This window comes from Doryrhamphus excisus, chromosome 3, assembly GCF_030265055.1.
Source record: "Doryrhamphus excisus isolate RoL2022-K1 chromosome 3, RoL_Dexc_1.0, whole genome shotgun sequence".
Taxonomy (NCBI): Eukaryota; Metazoa; Chordata; class Actinopteri; order Syngnathiformes; family Syngnathidae; genus Doryrhamphus; species Doryrhamphus excisus.
This window is the reverse complement of record NC_080468.1, coordinates 2755580-2771165: the sequence shown is the minus strand read 5'-3', so window position 1 is coordinate 2771165 and position 15586 is coordinate 2755580. Positions and strand designations below refer to the sequence as shown.

Here is a 15586-nt window from a genome sequence, read left to right as displayed (position 1 = left end):
TCCAATATAAAATGTTGGTGTTTACTTTCCGAGCCATTCATGGGTCAGGCCCCTGCATACCTTTGCAATCTTATCATACACCTCAGCCTGCCATCTAAGGTCGTCTGGGCAGCATTTGTTAATGGTTCCACTGACTTCCTTTAAAACTCGAGGAGATAGATCATTCAAAGCAACTGAACTTCCCCTCAACCTGTGTTCTTTGGACTCAGTGGAGGCCTTAAAAAGGGATCTAAAGACTTATTTGTTGAAGACTAGCATTTTAACTTATACTGACTCATATTTGCTGATCGTATTTGATATGTGCATGATGTTTTTATGTTGTGAAGCGCATGTGACTTTGTCTGTGAAAAGCGTTATAAAAATAAAGCTTACTTACTTACTTACTAATACGTATTTTATTAAAATGTCCAGACATAGAAACATCGTACATAAAGATTAGTCGGGCTTTAGGACCCAGGGGACGGCACTCTAGTGACTGGGGAAAAAAAGAAGGAGGGCAGGAACAACCCACAGAACTACATTACGTAGAAAACTCACGAGTCGTAAGTTTTGTCGCCGCGAGTCTACCATCTTGTGTAGCACAACCTTGTTCGTTTGTAACTTTCGACGTTTTTACTGGTGGTTTCTGAAATTCTGGACGCGATAATGCATTAAAATGCCCCACTGTGCCGCTGCAAACTACCTACATATGCCTATACACTGCTGCCGAGTTGTGCTGCACAAGATGGCGGCGTGTGCACGGAAGCACTGCGCGGTGGCGACACCGGGCTCTGTGTGTTGTGTCCGGTTGTGAGCTTTCTAAGTCTTTCTATTTCTGTGGGCCAACCAACATAGGACGTCCTGGGCCAAACCACGTGACTGGTCTTTAGAAGGCAAGCTCAACTAACTGAACGTGAGTGTTTACCAAGTTCCAAGTTGTCGCTGCTAACACGTTATTAAAACTAACCGTCAAGGCATGTTGTCTAAACAGGACTAATATCACAAAAGAGTGATTCGATGTAGAAACATGAAGTTAAATTGGTGTGTCCTCAAAGCATTGACGACATTTTGAAGTGAAAAATACTTTACTGACGGTCGTCACAGCATCTGGTTGCTAAGGTAACAATCAAGGTAGTTTCCTGTTTACCTTCTTGTTTCTTCTCAGGCAGTGTCTCAATTCACACACTTCCATACTTCCAAGTGTCTTCATATTTTTTCAAATATGTATTTATTATTTATTTACTGTCATGCCACCCACAATAAGTTAGGCATATTTCAGATACATTTCAGGATGAAGTGTAAGTAAGCAAGTGTGTAAGATGTTATCTTACTGCATTTCCTTGCCCTTCCGGGTTAGCCATGTTTCTTGGAGAGGATGCTGCAGCTATGTCAGGTGACCAGCACGCTCTTCATCAGCAACGCCAGCTCGGCCTGTACCTCTGAGCTCATCCAGCGGGAGGCGGTGACACTCTGCATCAATGTCACCAGGCAGCAGCCGTTTCCCAAATACGGTGTCGCCACCATGCGCGTTCCGCTCTTGGACGAGCCCAGTGAAGACCTCTATGTTCACTTTGACGAGTGCGCCGACGCCATCCAGAGGGAGGCCCAACATGGCGGACGCACCGTGGTCTACTGTAAGAATGGACGCAGCCGCTCAGCCGCCATCTGCATCGCATATCTGATGAAGCACCGTCGAGTGGCGCTGGCCGATGCGCTGCAGGTGACAAAACTTTTTGTTTGACACCTGACTCGTGAATCAGCACTTTACTTATCGTTCTTAGGAAGTGAAGACGGCCCGTCATGTTATTGATCCTAACCCTGGCTTTATGGCTCAGCTGCGGCGATATGAAGATGATCTGAAGAGACAGGAATCCCAATGATCCAATGCGCAGCAACAAAGAACCCGATGTTGGTGTGATTAGAAAATAAAGCAAGCGAACACGTGAAAGATGAGTTTATTGTAAGGTCGCGCACACGTGCACATCATGGTTCTGGAGGGTGTCCTCTTTTGTCCCAATTTTCACGCACGGTGTCAATCCACTCATTGTAGTTGGACACTTTGGTGTAGATGCCCAGCTTGTCCTCACGGCCGCAGCCCTCGCCCCAAGACACCAGCCCCACCAAGAACCAGGTGTTGCCATAGAGCGTCACCATTGGACCGCCGCTGTCGCCCTCGCAGGCATCGATGCTTTGGCCCAGGATGCCGCCGCACAGCACATTATTGGTGATGTTGTGTGACATTAAGCCAGCGCAAACGTCGTGGCTGACCAGCGGCACTCGGATGACATTGAGTGCCGAGCTGAAGCGGGTGCTGTCCAGACTGTCCTTGCCCCACCCCGTCACCACCGTGGATGTTCCGTTGCGGTGAAGCACGTTCTCGGCCAGCTTGCGGCCAGGCAAGCATACGGGTAGAATGTACTCGGAGAAAGGAGCGGGGCTTTCCAGGCGCAGCAAGGCAATATCGTTGTCCACTGTCGTGCTGTCGTAGTTGGGATGTCTGAAGGCCTCGATGACTTTCAAGGTCACCTCACTGCCCTCTTTGCGTAAACGCTCATAGTCTCCTGAGGACATGCACCACCATTATTAGAATTTAGGACCGCCTCTTTTTCAGCGTTTGCCCACTAACTCACCAAGTCGCACCCGCAGACGGAGGTTGTCTTCCAGGCAGTGTGCCGCTGTCAGGACCCAGCTCTCGTCAATGAGTACCCCGCCGCAGTGAAAGCGTCCTTTGGCGTTCTGCAGCAGCACCTGAGCAAGACGTTCCGTTATTACATTTTTACCATAGTGACATGTAATTTGGCTTGGGGGGGGGGGAGAGGCAAACTCACCTGCCAAGGACTCTCACCCCTCTTGCCTACCTCGCCCCCCACCATCCAGGGCATGAGGCCATCCATGGGCTTGGTGTAGGACGAGCGACCGATCAGAAGCTGCCCGCAAGATGACACTCCTGCGCACGTGTTATTACAGGTCATTTCAGGACGTTTAAAATATTTTCGAGCTAACTGCCACCTCTCACCTTTAGGGACACACGTCCTGTCGTTGCGGTGCAACACGTAGCCAACCACGCAGCTGCATGTTCGATTCATACCGTCCTTGCTCTCAGAACAATCATGGTCGCAGTCACCATTGTTCACGCTGCAGTTTGTTGCCGTTTGAACTAAAAGAGCGACATCATCGTAAAGATGTGATTTTTTTGTATTCTCGCTCTGCTCCCTTTTGACTCACTGTAGTCGCAGTATTTTCCCTCGTATCCGTGGTTACAGCGGCAGTTGTAGTCATGAAACATGTCCATGCATGTTCCGTGCACACATTTGTGGGATACACACTGGTCCCCGTCTGGAATACGACACAGTGTCACCTGTTTGTTCAAGAAATGCCCACATGACTGACTGGATCACCTGAGTATTTCGTCCAGAACTCCAGCTGGAAGAAGACAGGAAATCATCATTCATTTAAGTTCATGCCGACAAAATAAACACAGCATCTTGTCAGACTATCACATCATATCTTATTGACTGTTAGCCATTAACATTCCTTACTGTAGCCTCTCTGGTCTTGAAGATCTCTATGGCCTCCTCAAAGTTGCAGGTCTCCTCCATACACTCACGTTCCAAGGAAGGGTCCTTCAGCTCCTCCAGGAAAGAGTTGGCCCGACGGGACCGTAGCAGCATATGTGCCTCCGGAGGGTCAGAAAACACTGAGCGGGGCCCAGAACACACACCTTTGACCTTCGAGGGAACTGTGATGCGGGCTCACTATTTATTTGAACACAGCGGCCTCCGATTGGTTCAGCTCGTCACATGATTGTCGTGACAAGAGAAGGACTTTTTATTTTGACCGCGGTGATATCCCTAATGAGTGTGAACTCACCCGACAGACTGAGCGTTGCCTCTGCCCACATTGCGACAGCGACGCACGCGTAGAAGGCTAGGCGACACATGTCAATCACACCTGTAACCAGTGACATTGTTTGGAATGTCGGCTGCTGCGAGTGCTACCGTCAATGGGAGTCTGACACATTCTTGTTTTTTTTTTAATGATGATCCGTGACAACAAGAAGCTTTGTTACCTTTGACCTTACAAGGACATCACGCTGAAAATCATGGCGACATACAAGACAAAGTAGAATACTTACTTGATGGCGTTAATGGCAATGCTTGGTTGTGTTTCCTGCGTGAATGACTAACTGATGTTTACTGAGAGTCCACAGTCTGCCGCCCAGCACTGTCAATACAACCACCCCCCTCCACGGACATCTGCCCCCATGGCCCTAAATATGTCACCGTGGCGACGCAGCAGGTGGCACTACTTTCAAACGTGGAGAGAGATGAAGATACAGGACCACGAGACCACGTCAGCCATCGTGTGACCTTCCGGAAGTCAGTCCCATGGGGAATGGCCTGGTGCTATGACAAGCAGAGCACCTATCAAGGTCAACTATTCATCTTTTATGTTCTCTTCTTGGTGGCGTTGGCTCGCTTTAGCCTTGTGTTTGAACTCCTCTGACAATTTAGGGATTGGGGCAGGGTCACAAGCATGATTTTCATAAACTAGAACTCAGTCCATCAGTTCCTCAGGAACTTCCTTGAGTTGGAGGAAGTGAGGGGTAGTCCATCAGGTCTACTAGAACCCACTTGGCCAGCTAGGTAAGGTGATTTCCCAGAGTCAGGGAAAGTCCATCCAGCATTTTCTATGCCGCTTATCCTCACTAGGGTCGCAAGCCATTGGCAGGGTAGATATAGACAATCATTCACATTCATGCCTATGGACACTTTAGTGTCTCCTGTTAATCTAACATACATAGTTTTGGAATGTGGAAGGAAACCAAGCCTAGAGACCTCGGCATGGGGGACCACAAGGGGGGAAGGATCAGTAATGGGGGGGTGTGAGTGCTCTGATGTGACAAATGGCACGGATGGGATGACAGGTAGAAGGGAGGTAAAGAAGACAAGGCTTAGTGTGGGGTTGAAGGATGACTGGGAAGACGTGGGCCTCCTTGGGCCTGCACAAGGACCGTTCCCTGCATGCATCAACCAGTCATTTCCTCTTTATGACTGTCCTGTTCCTTTTCCACGTGTGCTCAGTAACCAGCATGGACACTTTAAACCCCCTTACAGGAGTCTACACTGCGTCATCAAGGAGGTCATCAAAGCCACAGAAGGAGGCGGCGAGGGCACCGCCGGCCACACAGTGGCGCTGCAGCTGCAGACGGCGGACAGGGTGTGGCTCCAGAGCAGCAGCATCTTCAGCAGCTTCCTGCTGCACACACCTGACATCTGCTCAATGACAAGCAGCCAATTCAGGTGAGGGGTACCCCTTCTGAAGATAGAGAATCACAACATCGCCCCCCCCCCCCCATACCTTCCAACTGCATGCTAAAAGTGCACACAAAGGGTTGAATGTGTTGAAGAAATACTTTATTCATTTATATGCTTTTTTCTCTCATTTAAAATATGAAACACTGCACTAAAATACCTATTACACGTTCATTAACAGCAGCAGCTGCTGCTAACAGTCTTTGGTGTGATTTATTGTCATTGGTAAAGAAGCCACTTTCATTACTGCCAGGTGCTAATTAGCATCTACCATGGTTACATAAAGACTTATTACCTACAACTACAATTGAATGTTGAGCAAACCGGCCAGCAGTGTTAGCTTGATAGCTAGCTGTTACTTCTCTTTCGGCGCCATGTCGTCGCCGCCCGACACATTGGCTTCCTCCTCGTCGTCGTCAGCGACCATTCCTTTCAGGTAAGACCGCTTGAACTCCTGGAACACCATTTCGTCCTCCATCTCACTTCACACATGCACACACACATACGTGCACACGCCATTAGCACGTAAGCGTTAGCATACTAGCATAAAATGTCTCGTCTGTTAGCTTGTTAGCATCAATGTCGGCGATTGCGAACGTTTTTGGCTAGAGAGCCATGAAAGCCACATATTTTAATATGTATTCCGTTAGAGCCATATTCTGTTTTTTCACACTGAATACATTTTTTTCATCAAACGTGTCGCTGACTGTTTGATTAAAGGAGGACCTGTTAATGACCTGGTCATTACACCTAATGACATTTCATACAAAAAATATATATTTATAAAATATATATTATACAAGGAATAATGTTTGCCAATTGAATACATGTATTTTCTGAATGATTTAAATCGTTTTTAACAGTTTCCTAAAGTAAACATAGCTGAATTTTACGTTTCCTGACGTGCGCAAGTTGGATCATGGCGCATTGTCTGCTTGTTGCCAATAATGTAATATTGCAGAAACATTTCGTACACGATGACTCTCTAGAACCTGTGTCATGTCTTTATTGAAAGCGTAACATCATAATTCCTACTAATCAGACAATAAAATGCAGTACTCTCCTCTCCTTATCCTCTCAGAGAGGAAAAAGCCAACATCGTTTTTCAGGAGCAACTAGATTTAGACTTTGAAACTCAAATACATTAAAATATTTTTAAGCCGAGCATGCCTTTAAGCTCACCAGATGGTGATCAGACCTTTACAACAAAGTATCAGCAAAGTATTAGGAGTGTGTACTTCATACACAAAAATGTAAAACAACTATGTTTTTCAATGAGCAACCGGTATTAACGTTCAAACTCCAAAGGAGTCAGTCGGTGCCTCACCAGCCACGACCCTCACAGCATGTCACTGTGTCTCCATGTGAAATAATTTAATCAACAATGTGGAAAAAAACACTCACCTCTCTTTGACTGGTGGCAACAGTAAAAGAATAAGAAGACAATTAGTTTGTGACACACATACATACATACATACATACATATACAGATATATGTACATACGTATATACAATTGAACAAGCATGCTACAGTATTGTTATCTGTGATGAGGAGCACCTTGCTCACCTGTGTCGGGTTTTGGGTGCATGAGTTTGAAAGGAAGCTCCAGTTCCACCTCACTGCAACATAAGCAACTGATGATATTTTTTTCATAGATAGTTGACACAAATACAAAAACAATTGAGTGGAAGCTGCCGCAGTCTTGCTAGCTAGTGCTTAAACACAATAGGAATTAACTACTGTGTCATTGTGGTGTGAATAGTTAAGTACACAGTAGTGGCAATGACAGTAAAAGTGTCACAGTGTATGTCTAATACAAGCACTTTTTCAAAAACTCCCCTACGCACCTTGATCCCATCACGCTGCAAACAGGAAGAAAAGTGATGAAACATGACCTTCGAAGTATTCATTGCAAACGATCATGGAAAATGAAGAGCCATTTTTGTTTAGGCACTGACCCTCCAATGATGAGCTTGACCATGACTCTGTAGGACACCATAATTCCCAGGACTTCTTTCAGGACGCCCTGCTTGATGCTGCAATGACGCATCGGAATCACATGACCACGTGAGTACAGTCTTGGTTTCACTTCACATGTTAGTTTACATGCTGGATGACGCCAAGTTGGTGTCTTCGTGCTTGAGTTTTCCGTCCAGTGCTATGCCTCGCCTCTCTCTGTTGTTGGCCAACAGGGGAAGGAGCTTGTAGTCCTTTTGGAGTGTCCCTCCCGCAGACACGGTGTCCCTGAACACAACAAAGTCTTTTGCTTACACGGACTGTTTTTAGGTCATTGTCTTTGGGATGAAACTCACCCAGATTCATCGATGGCAACACATTTGACGTAGCTGTCGTTGGAATACAACACCACCGTGGACACCTGATCCACTGGAGACACGCATCCATCAAATTCTACATCATGAAGCAGTCCACCGCAGACTTTGCCCAAGAGCTAGGGTACCTAAAGGGGTGGAGCTAAGTGAAAAGGAGAGGAGCTAAAGCTTACCAGAGAGGACTACGTTCTTAACGTTCTTGCTGGAGCTGTTGGTGATGTCAACGTGCACTCTGATGGTCTCGCCATGGTAATAAATCTGCATGCAGAGCAACAGCAGATGACACAAGGACTCCGCTGTGTTTGCGGTCACGCAGCATTAGCCCACCTCTTTGTCCAGGCTGGCCCTCACATTCAGCGGCTTGTCTGACATGACAAAGTCACGTGTGATTTCCATAGACGGCGCCACCCCTTCGTTTTCTGGACTGTACTGCACCTTCCTGATCATCAGCTTCACGGAGCTCCTGAAGGGCAAGGCCAAGATGGAAATTAGTGGTGCTGTTATAAGAGACGGTTTTATATGTGGACGCCACGCCACCATCACCGTTTGTGTACTTTGGCATCCTGGCTCTCGGCGCTGAACGCTTTGACCTCAAACTCCACGGCACATTGCTGCAGAGACAAGGCAAAAGGAATTCTATTCTGGGATGTGGTCAAAGTGGAGAACGCTGCTCCTCACTGGACCCTACAGATTGGTATCACCTTGCCAACGTCATGCTGTGCTGGCTGGAGCGCCACCGAGCATGGCAGGTTGTCGGGGAACTGCCACGGAACAGGTGTTATTTTTAGCAGGTAAGAGCACGTGAACGTATGAGAACATTTAGGCTCAAAAGAAGGGTGGCGACACCTCAAAGAAGAATGGGTAGGCATCGTCTCCCAGCTTACGCAGCAGCTTGGCTTGAGTCCTGGTATGGATGCCCTGTTCTCGGTCTTGCAGGGGAGGGTATACCTGGCGGGTAGACAGGTACAGCTCCCTGCGAAACGCAATGCCCATCACGTCCATGTCGTCACGGCCATAGCGGAAGGTGCAGGACAGAGTGACGAACACTAGAGGACGCAAGACACAGGCACGTCACCGTTATGGACACCAGAGGGCACGTCCTGTCTTGTCTGACCTTTCCTCCCCTGCAGTGCCTCGAGGTCAATGAGCACGACACCATCTAGTGGTTGGGAGAACATCGCAGGTTAGCATTCGATGTTGCGGACTATATAAGGTCATGTGACGCATTCCTCACCTACTGGGTCCACAAAGTCCACATGGTCCACAAAGTCTCGTTTCCCCATGTAGACTCCCACCTGAAGACGGACAGAAGAGAGTTCTGTCCTTCTGCCCCGTGTTACGTCTTAAAGTGACCTTTCTACTCACTGATTTGTCCTTGCAGATCTTCTTGAAGACCACATTCTTGGGGCTCATGTTGCTCTGCTCAGGTGGCGTCTGCAACCAGGTGGACAGAAAGTCATAGTTGCCGTGACGACTTGTTTACAGTATCCTTTGTGAGTGTGTGTGTATGTGAGATGCTGTCTGTCTATGTTAAGTGTGGCACGACAGCGGATATTCCACTTGGGGACACTTAGTCTTGTCCACATACAACAAATGTTAACCTGGCCTGAGACAATCACAGTGTGCCACCACTCACCTGGACGTACAAACACGAAGATAATGATGTAGCAAGAGCACAAGCACAAATGTTGGTGATGCTGAATGTGAGTGTTGGCTCTATATGGATAAATCCTGCTGTCGATCAACATCTCTCTCCTTCTCGACAGCCAATGGTATGACGCAGCTGTCCCACCATGACCACGCCCACACATTGCTTTCCTGTGAATGACATCACTGAGTGGATTGAAGCTGGTTCCTCCTCTGTCAGCACAACACGTTCAGATTAGCCTGTGAGCGCACACACACACACACACACACACACACACACACATAGGGTGAAATGCGCTGCATGAAAAAGAGTGATTGGCTAAGTACAGATAAGTATACTGTGTACTTCATTCTTGAGTGTGTTAATTTTGACAGGGTAGTGCTGTCCCAAATCCATCCATCCTTTTATTTTCTATACTGTTTATCCTCACTATGGTCACAGTCATGCTGAAGCCTATCCCAGCTGTCTTCAGGCGAGAGGCGGGGTACACCCTGGACTGGTCGCCAGCCAATCACAGGGCACATATAGACAAACCGGAGTACCTGGAAAAATCCCCACCCACACACATTTTTATTGTGGGGAATGTCACTGGCTGAGTTATAATTGGGGAACTCAGGAGTTGTGTGACTGGCTGCTATATGTATATTTTTCTATTTATGTTGTTTTTAATTGCTTTTCTTTGTGGCTGGGGCATAGAAAATGCATGGATGGATAGATGAATGATCAAGTTGTAGTGTGAAATGTGTTTTTGTGCATTTCCTTGTCAATGGTAAGATCGTTTTTTATGAGGTTGCTCAAGCTTTCATTGACCAGTGTTCAGGGGTATGCCAAGGAGCGGATGAGAAGTAAACAAGAGTTTTCACTGGGGCATGAGCATGTAATATGCTGTAAGCCCATCAGACGTCGATAAATAGTCCAAGAGTGTAATATTGTCTATGTTGGAGCAGAGGATGTTGACATTGATGTCCTTAATATTCCAAAATGTGATGAGGTGTGGAGACTTGGTTGCAATGAGGGGAAAGATGAAAAGAGGAAGTGGTCCGTTACATGGAGTTAATCAGCTGTACATTTGGATGGTGTGATACCAGAGCAGCATATTAGGTCCAGAACATGTCCTTTTGTGTGTGTATTGATGAAGACCAAAACTGTCCAGGCATGATGAGCGTTGCTGTTGCCCATATGTATATTGAAATCACCCAACAATATCACTTGAGATGAGCGAGTACATACTAGATGAGTTAGTAAAGTGGCTAAATCAGTTCAAAAGATAAATAAGATAAGCTGTAGCTACTATAGTTGGAGTGGAACTAGGCAGTATAAACACAGCACATTCAAATGAGTTCAAATCTGGCACCGGTACAGGCAGGACTTTCCATTTCTCGTTGTAAATTACCATGAGACCGCATCCCTGGCCGTTGCCACAGGGAAGGATTATGTCACGTGTGTTGTTGCACACTTCTACTACATCGCCAAGATGGCGAGCTGATAAACATAGTTTAAGAACAAACAAAAAAAAACACATACTCACAGTAGTGCCAAATAAGGAAACAAAAGGTGACAGAGGAAAACAAACAACCCAGGGGAGAAACAAGTCAATGAACCAGCGCCATCCCTGCAACAACTCTGTCCTTTTAATCCCCACTAATTAGAAAAATCATCATATTTATGTCCATGATTCTTACTGATACCATTTAACATACTTAGTTGTTATATGTGATTCTGACAGGGTGCACAAAGCCACCATGAGTGCTGGAAAATGAATGAATGACTGCTGTTGTTGCCCCTCATGATGTTACATGTTTATGTGCATGAATGACAAGACATGCAGGTCAAATGAAGGTGTGATGCAGTGAACGTTTAATCCAGTCTTCTGCGGGTGTCAGCAGCTCAGAACACACATTACATGGATTATGTCCTGCATCATCATCATCAGTGTGATTACACACACACACACAGAAAGGTCATCATGGAGTTGTTGTCCTTTTAAATAAACCACAGACACACAGTAAAAAGGTTCATTTATTCCCATCATACAAACATGACTGAGATCACATAAACAAAAAGATTATTTCTAACTATTCAACCATACATTGTCACATTCCACATCAGAGTGTGTGTTTTCAGACGTAAGCTCTGGCTGATTCTGCCTCTGACTTTGCTGTAGGCTTGTACACCTTCTGTGGTTGACTGTTTCCATAGAAACCGCTGAAAACAAAAGAGGGCATCAGAGCAAAATTGTCATGCGACATCAAAGTGTGTGACTTGTACCCTTTTTTCCCGCTAGCTGACGCCCTTTTGCAGGCGGAGCAAAGCAAGCCGCCTCCCACTATGGCCAGAGAGGCGGCCCCCCATCCCAGGTAGAGGCCCACACCCAGCTCAAACCTGCCAACACATATGTCAGAGTGAAACAACATGCAAACATGATGTTAGTGTTGTTGGTGTGTGCGAACTGACTTGACACCAACGTATAGCGGGTTGTAGAAGTCCTGCACCACACTGCTGGCATACCAGGAGCATGCGATCATGCAGCAAAGACCTGCAAACACATTATATCACGCAACAATTCTTCGCCTGACCACTTTATTAGGTACAACTCTTTTTGCAGTCGGCTGCACGGCGCCGTGGGTTTTCTACCGTATTCCAAAAAACATTTAGGTTAATTGGCGACTCTAAATTGTCCATAGGCATTGTTTCTAATTGTGCCCTGGGATCAGTCCAGGGTGTAACCCCCCTCTCGCCCGGAACAACTAGGATAGGCTCCAGCACGTCTGCGACCCTCGTGAGGAATGAATGAATGAACGTTTTTGTACTCACCAGCGAGGATGCTCAGGATGCCTCCGGTGCCGGCGAGCTTGGCCTTGGATGTTTCGCTGGCAGAGCCGATCTTGATGCACTTGAGTCCGAGCAGGGAGATGACCATGGAGGCCAGGCCCAGCAGCAGGGACACAATCATCAGCGCCCGACACGCCTGCACGTGGCCTAAACAGCGAAAACCACATTACATGATGCCTGAGTTGCACCAAATGGTAAGTAAACATGGTACTGTGACACCACCACACATTAGACTGTTTTACAAGAACAGCACAGTCAATTAGTAAGACATGACAGCCTGGAGACTCAATTAGTTCAACAAATATCTATATACCGTAACCATACCGTAACCCCACCACCGTGGGCCGCTCAATCCGCAGCACAGGGGCATTTTATTGGTGACATTTTGAATGCACACAGATACCATGGCTAGATCCTGCCGCCCATTGTTATGCCATTCATCCATGACCATCATCTCATGTTGCAACATAACGCATGGCCCCATGTTCAAAGGATTTGTACACAAATCAGCATACTGGTATGGTCTGGATTTGTGTATATACGGTATTTCTGGAAAATGGTAGAATTGGTAATATGTGGGAACCCACTGTCATAGGAAATGAGAATGGCAATTTAACTAGGAGGACATGAGAGCCTGGAGACTCAACCACTATAACAAAAGAGCCTGGACGGTCAACTAGCAGGAGGTGTGAGCTGGAGAATCACCTTGTAGGACAACGAGAACCTGGGGATTCAAATAGTATGACACGAGAACCCGGGGATTCAAATAGTATGACACGAGAACCCGGGGATTCAAATAGTATGACATGAGAACCAGGGGATTCAAATAGTATGACACGAGAACCAGGGGATTCAAATAGTATGACATGAGTGCCTGGACATAATAACCTGGAGAGTCAACTAGCACATGACAACCTGGAGATTAGCAGAACATTATATCTGAGTGTGAAGGCTATGGGAGGGCGTCAATAGTTTCTGTGAAAGACGATGGTGACAGTAACAAGGCTGGTTAATAATTGACAGTAATCATAAAAAAATGTGTGCCACACCTCTTCTGGGCCTCAGAAAGAAAGAACAACAAATAAATTCCATTAAATTCCAATGGAAATTGACAATAAAGAGCGTCAAAGCGTCAACTATAGAAGGAAGGAACCATCTAGACGACTTAAAGGAGATCATTTTCAGGTTTATGATTTGTGACCATAAGAAAGAGCGCCTTCTTGGCTGCTGTTCTACTTATTGTGTCATCCAAATGTTCTACATAGTGTACATCTCAGGTAAGAAGAACATCTTCAGCATCCAGGTTGAGTCGACTTACCAGGCAGAGAGAGCAGTGACTCGAAGTCTCGACACTCAGCGATGCCTGCACTGTTCTCGGCACAGGAGTGCCACAGGTTCTCAAACTGCCTCTGGGAGATGATGACGCTGCCCGACACGGTGGAGATCTTCCAGTAATCGTTAGCCAGGGACGCTCCTGTGATCAGCCAGCTGACGATGCACATGATGAAGCCGGTGGCCTCCACAGACGTCGACATCGTGTCACTCAAACTCAGGTGGGCCCAAAAGAGAGACAAAAGAAACGAGGATCTCACGGCAAACACCAGTGAAGGCGTTGGGGCATCTGTGGAAAGAAGAAGACTTTGTCCTCTGACCGGGATCGGGGGGCCATAAAGTGCAGAACCCGCCCGCCACCCCATGCAGTATCGTTCATCATAGCAACAGCCACGCCCCAGTAACCTCAAAATCCATATATGGGCCCAAAAGAGAGAGCGAGCAAAAAAGCAAGATGGCTCACCTGTGCCACGGAACCGTCAAGACTTCCAGAAGAAGTGCTGTTTCATTAACATCTTAATGGAGGTCACTGTTCATCAGAACCTTTTATGACGAATGTGAAACAAACCTGACCAAGCGTGTGAATGTCCATATAGGGACATCCTGGTCCGCCATTTTGGTCAACCTCATGTGACATAGAACATCATCATCACCATCAAGCACTTTCTCTGTGTGTGTGTTTTATAGTTTTATGGTTGGCCACAGTCAATGATTTATCCCGGCATGAGTTCAAAGTTGAATATAGGTTTGAATGATTGGAAGCAGGGGCGCTGCTTGCCATCAAGCAATGCCGGCGACTTCTTGGGGCCCCAGCCTAGTTGGGGCGTCCCTGAGAGCTGCCAAACTTTTAATTTCTACAGCAGTGGTGCTATACAAAGCGTCCCCCTGTCACGTGTGATTTTAAATCATCAGTGTCTCTGACAAGAACAGCAGTCACGCATAGGACTCCCCCTATTTGCAAAGAAAACACAGGGAAATTACAGGACATTGTTGCCTTCAGTGGCTGATGTCATAATTGGAGGAAGCGAGGCGAAGGCGGAAGCATTTTGACGCCTCGAGGGAAACAGCGACCGGTCCGACCGGCTCTGTAGATCAGAATCCATCCTCAGCATCTGGATGCACCGGCTTTAATCCGGGACAGCCTCCACTTTACAGTCAAGGAGAGGTTGTACGTTCTCACAGAGTAGTTCTCATAGTGTAAACACAATGGCGATGACTTTACTTGAGCATGTGACCTCTTTTGTTCTGAGGATGACGGTTTTGCTCCACGTGGACCTGATACACTGTGAGTACAACCACAAATGTCTCTTCCTATATGGCCCCAGGGATCTGCAACCTTTATTACCGAAAGGCATTTTGCTCCCTCACGAAAGAAATGTAGTCTGGAGCCACAAGACTCAACGGTTTATAAACTTCTAAAGGTTTTAATCTTAATTTTCCCTGTTAGAACAACAGAATAAACAAACAGAATTGATGTGACTATGAGTAACAGATGCCAACTGATGGAGTTGGGATAGTAATTTGGTTAAACTTCACTAGCTGACGCCTTAAAGGAGAAGTGCACTTTTGGGGAATTTTGCCCATTATACACAATCGAAACATGAACACATATTTCTTTCCCCTTTCTGTGCATTATGACACGAGAAAACAAGTTAATTTGAGCTAGCTTACAATGCTGTTATTGGGATACACATATTACTATGAATCCCTGTTAAAAAAAACCCTCTAAAGTTGCATTGTTGATATAGTACATGCTGTCACATATAGTAGTTGCAGTATCTTGCAATATTTTGATGATTTAAAACACTACTGCAACTTCTTTCCTCTGCATATTGATAGTAACTAACTAACAAGACACATTGCAACTCTAGTCTCAGCGTCATTCACAGTGGATACCTAGCTGTCAATTTCGCTACAAAGACTCAGCAAGATGCTGGTTTGCTGTCAGCATTTTTTACCTGAGGACTGGAGCACATGTCTTGTGCTGGAAGACACAGCCATCCCAATGAGAGTTGAGATCATAAGGACTGTATGTGTGAAAAGAAGTATCGGTAGTGTTTGAAATCATCAAAATACGACAAGATACTGCAACTATTACATGTTATCATCAGCATGTGTATATCAAGCAATGCAACATACGTAGGTGTAG

The 15586-nt window shown here is 46.3% G+C and overlaps 5 protein-coding genes across 19 annotated transcripts in view; 2 read left to right on the top strand and 3 right to left on the bottom strand.

The window, feature by feature from the left end:
* The first annotated feature begins 678 nt into the window (after positions 1 to 678).
* dusp28 (dual specificity phosphatase 28) lies at positions 679 to 3767 on the top strand. Its single transcript, XM_058066293.1, has 3 exons — positions 679 to 892; positions 1337 to 1699; positions 1761 to 3767. The coding sequence occupies exons 2-3, from the start codon at positions 1355 to 1357 to the stop codon at positions 1857 to 1859; spliced, it is 444 nt and encodes a 147-aa protein (XP_057922276.1). The 5' UTR covers positions 679 to 892; positions 1337 to 1354; the 3' UTR covers positions 1860 to 3767.
* Positions 1919 to 4230, bottom strand: proca (protein C (inactivator of coagulation factors Va and VIIIa), a). Its single transcript, XM_058066270.1, has 9 exons — positions 4115 to 4230; positions 3850 to 3930; positions 3519 to 3676; positions 3378 to 3402; positions 3205 to 3315; positions 2996 to 3136; positions 2808 to 2926; positions 2610 to 2727; positions 1919 to 2540 (listed from the first exon to the last, which is right to left on the bottom strand). Exons 2-9 carry the CDS (start codon positions 3917 to 3919, stop codon positions 1963 to 1965), a joined length of 1320 nt encoding a protein of 439 aa, XP_057922253.1. The 5' UTR covers positions 3920 to 3930; positions 4115 to 4230; the 3' UTR covers positions 1919 to 1962.
* A 1123-nt stretch (positions 4231 to 5353) lies between these two features.
* The window catches only part of crfb16 (cytokine receptor family member B16), a 15063-nt gene continuing 4830 nt past the window's right edge, over positions 5354 to 15586 (top strand). Inside the window, exons 1-7 of one of the 13 annotated variants that reach the window (XM_058066279.1) lie at positions 5354 to 5730; positions 7246 to 7362; positions 9007 to 9109; positions 9247 to 9312; positions 9392 to 9514; positions 12091 to 12299; positions 13371 to 14722. In XM_058066279.1, coding sequence (XP_057922262.1) covers positions 14644 to 14722 — 79 coding nt within the window. In that variant the 5' untranslated portion in view covers positions 5354 to 5730; positions 7246 to 7362; positions 9007 to 9109; ... (2 more) ...; positions 12091 to 12299; positions 13371 to 14643. Of the gene's footprint in view, positions 5731 to 7245; positions 7363 to 7416; positions 8417 to 8446; positions 8809 to 8866; positions 9329 to 9391; positions 9515 to 11557; positions 11631 to 12090; positions 12300 to 12332; positions 14723 to 15586 lie in introns of those variants that run through there. The other 12 variants (XM_058066280.1, XM_058066282.1, XM_058066276.1 and 9 more) reach the window with 12 other exon arrangements.
* Positions 5381 to 9409, bottom strand: saga (S-antigen; retina and pineal gland (arrestin) a). Its single transcript, XM_058066272.1, has 16 exons — positions 9262 to 9409; positions 8991 to 9059; positions 8860 to 8920; positions 8740 to 8784; positions 8472 to 8671; positions 8327 to 8386; positions 8169 to 8236; positions 7953 to 8088; positions 7799 to 7883; positions 7608 to 7680; positions 7402 to 7539; positions 7254 to 7331; positions 7143 to 7157; positions 6862 to 6914; positions 6699 to 6708; positions 5381 to 5776 (listed from the first exon to the last, which is right to left on the bottom strand). The coding sequence occupies exons 2-16, from the start codon at positions 9036 to 9038 to the stop codon at positions 5650 to 5652; spliced, it is 1197 nt and encodes a 398-aa protein (XP_057922255.1). The 5' UTR covers positions 9039 to 9059; positions 9262 to 9409; the 3' UTR covers positions 5381 to 5649.
* Positions 11204 to 15586, bottom strand: part of cldn15la (claudin 15-like a) — a 5546-nt gene continuing 1163 nt past the window's right edge. The window contains exons 1-6 of one of the 3 annotated variants that reach the window (XM_058066291.1): positions 15396 to 15477; positions 13424 to 13726; positions 12088 to 12252; positions 11728 to 11809; positions 11542 to 11655; positions 11204 to 11478 (exon numbers count right to left, since the gene is read on the bottom strand). In XM_058066291.1, the coding sequence (XP_057922274.1) occupies positions 11394 to 11478; positions 11542 to 11655; positions 11728 to 11809; positions 12088 to 12252; positions 13424 to 13726; positions 15396 to 15459 (813 nt within the window). In that variant the 5' untranslated portion in view covers positions 15460 to 15477 and the 3' untranslated portion in view covers positions 11204 to 11393. Of the gene's footprint in view, positions 11479 to 11541; positions 11656 to 11727; positions 11810 to 12087; positions 12253 to 13423; positions 15284 to 15395; positions 15478 to 15586 lie in introns of those variants that run through there. The other 2 variants (XM_058066292.1, XM_058066290.1) reach the window with 2 other exon arrangements.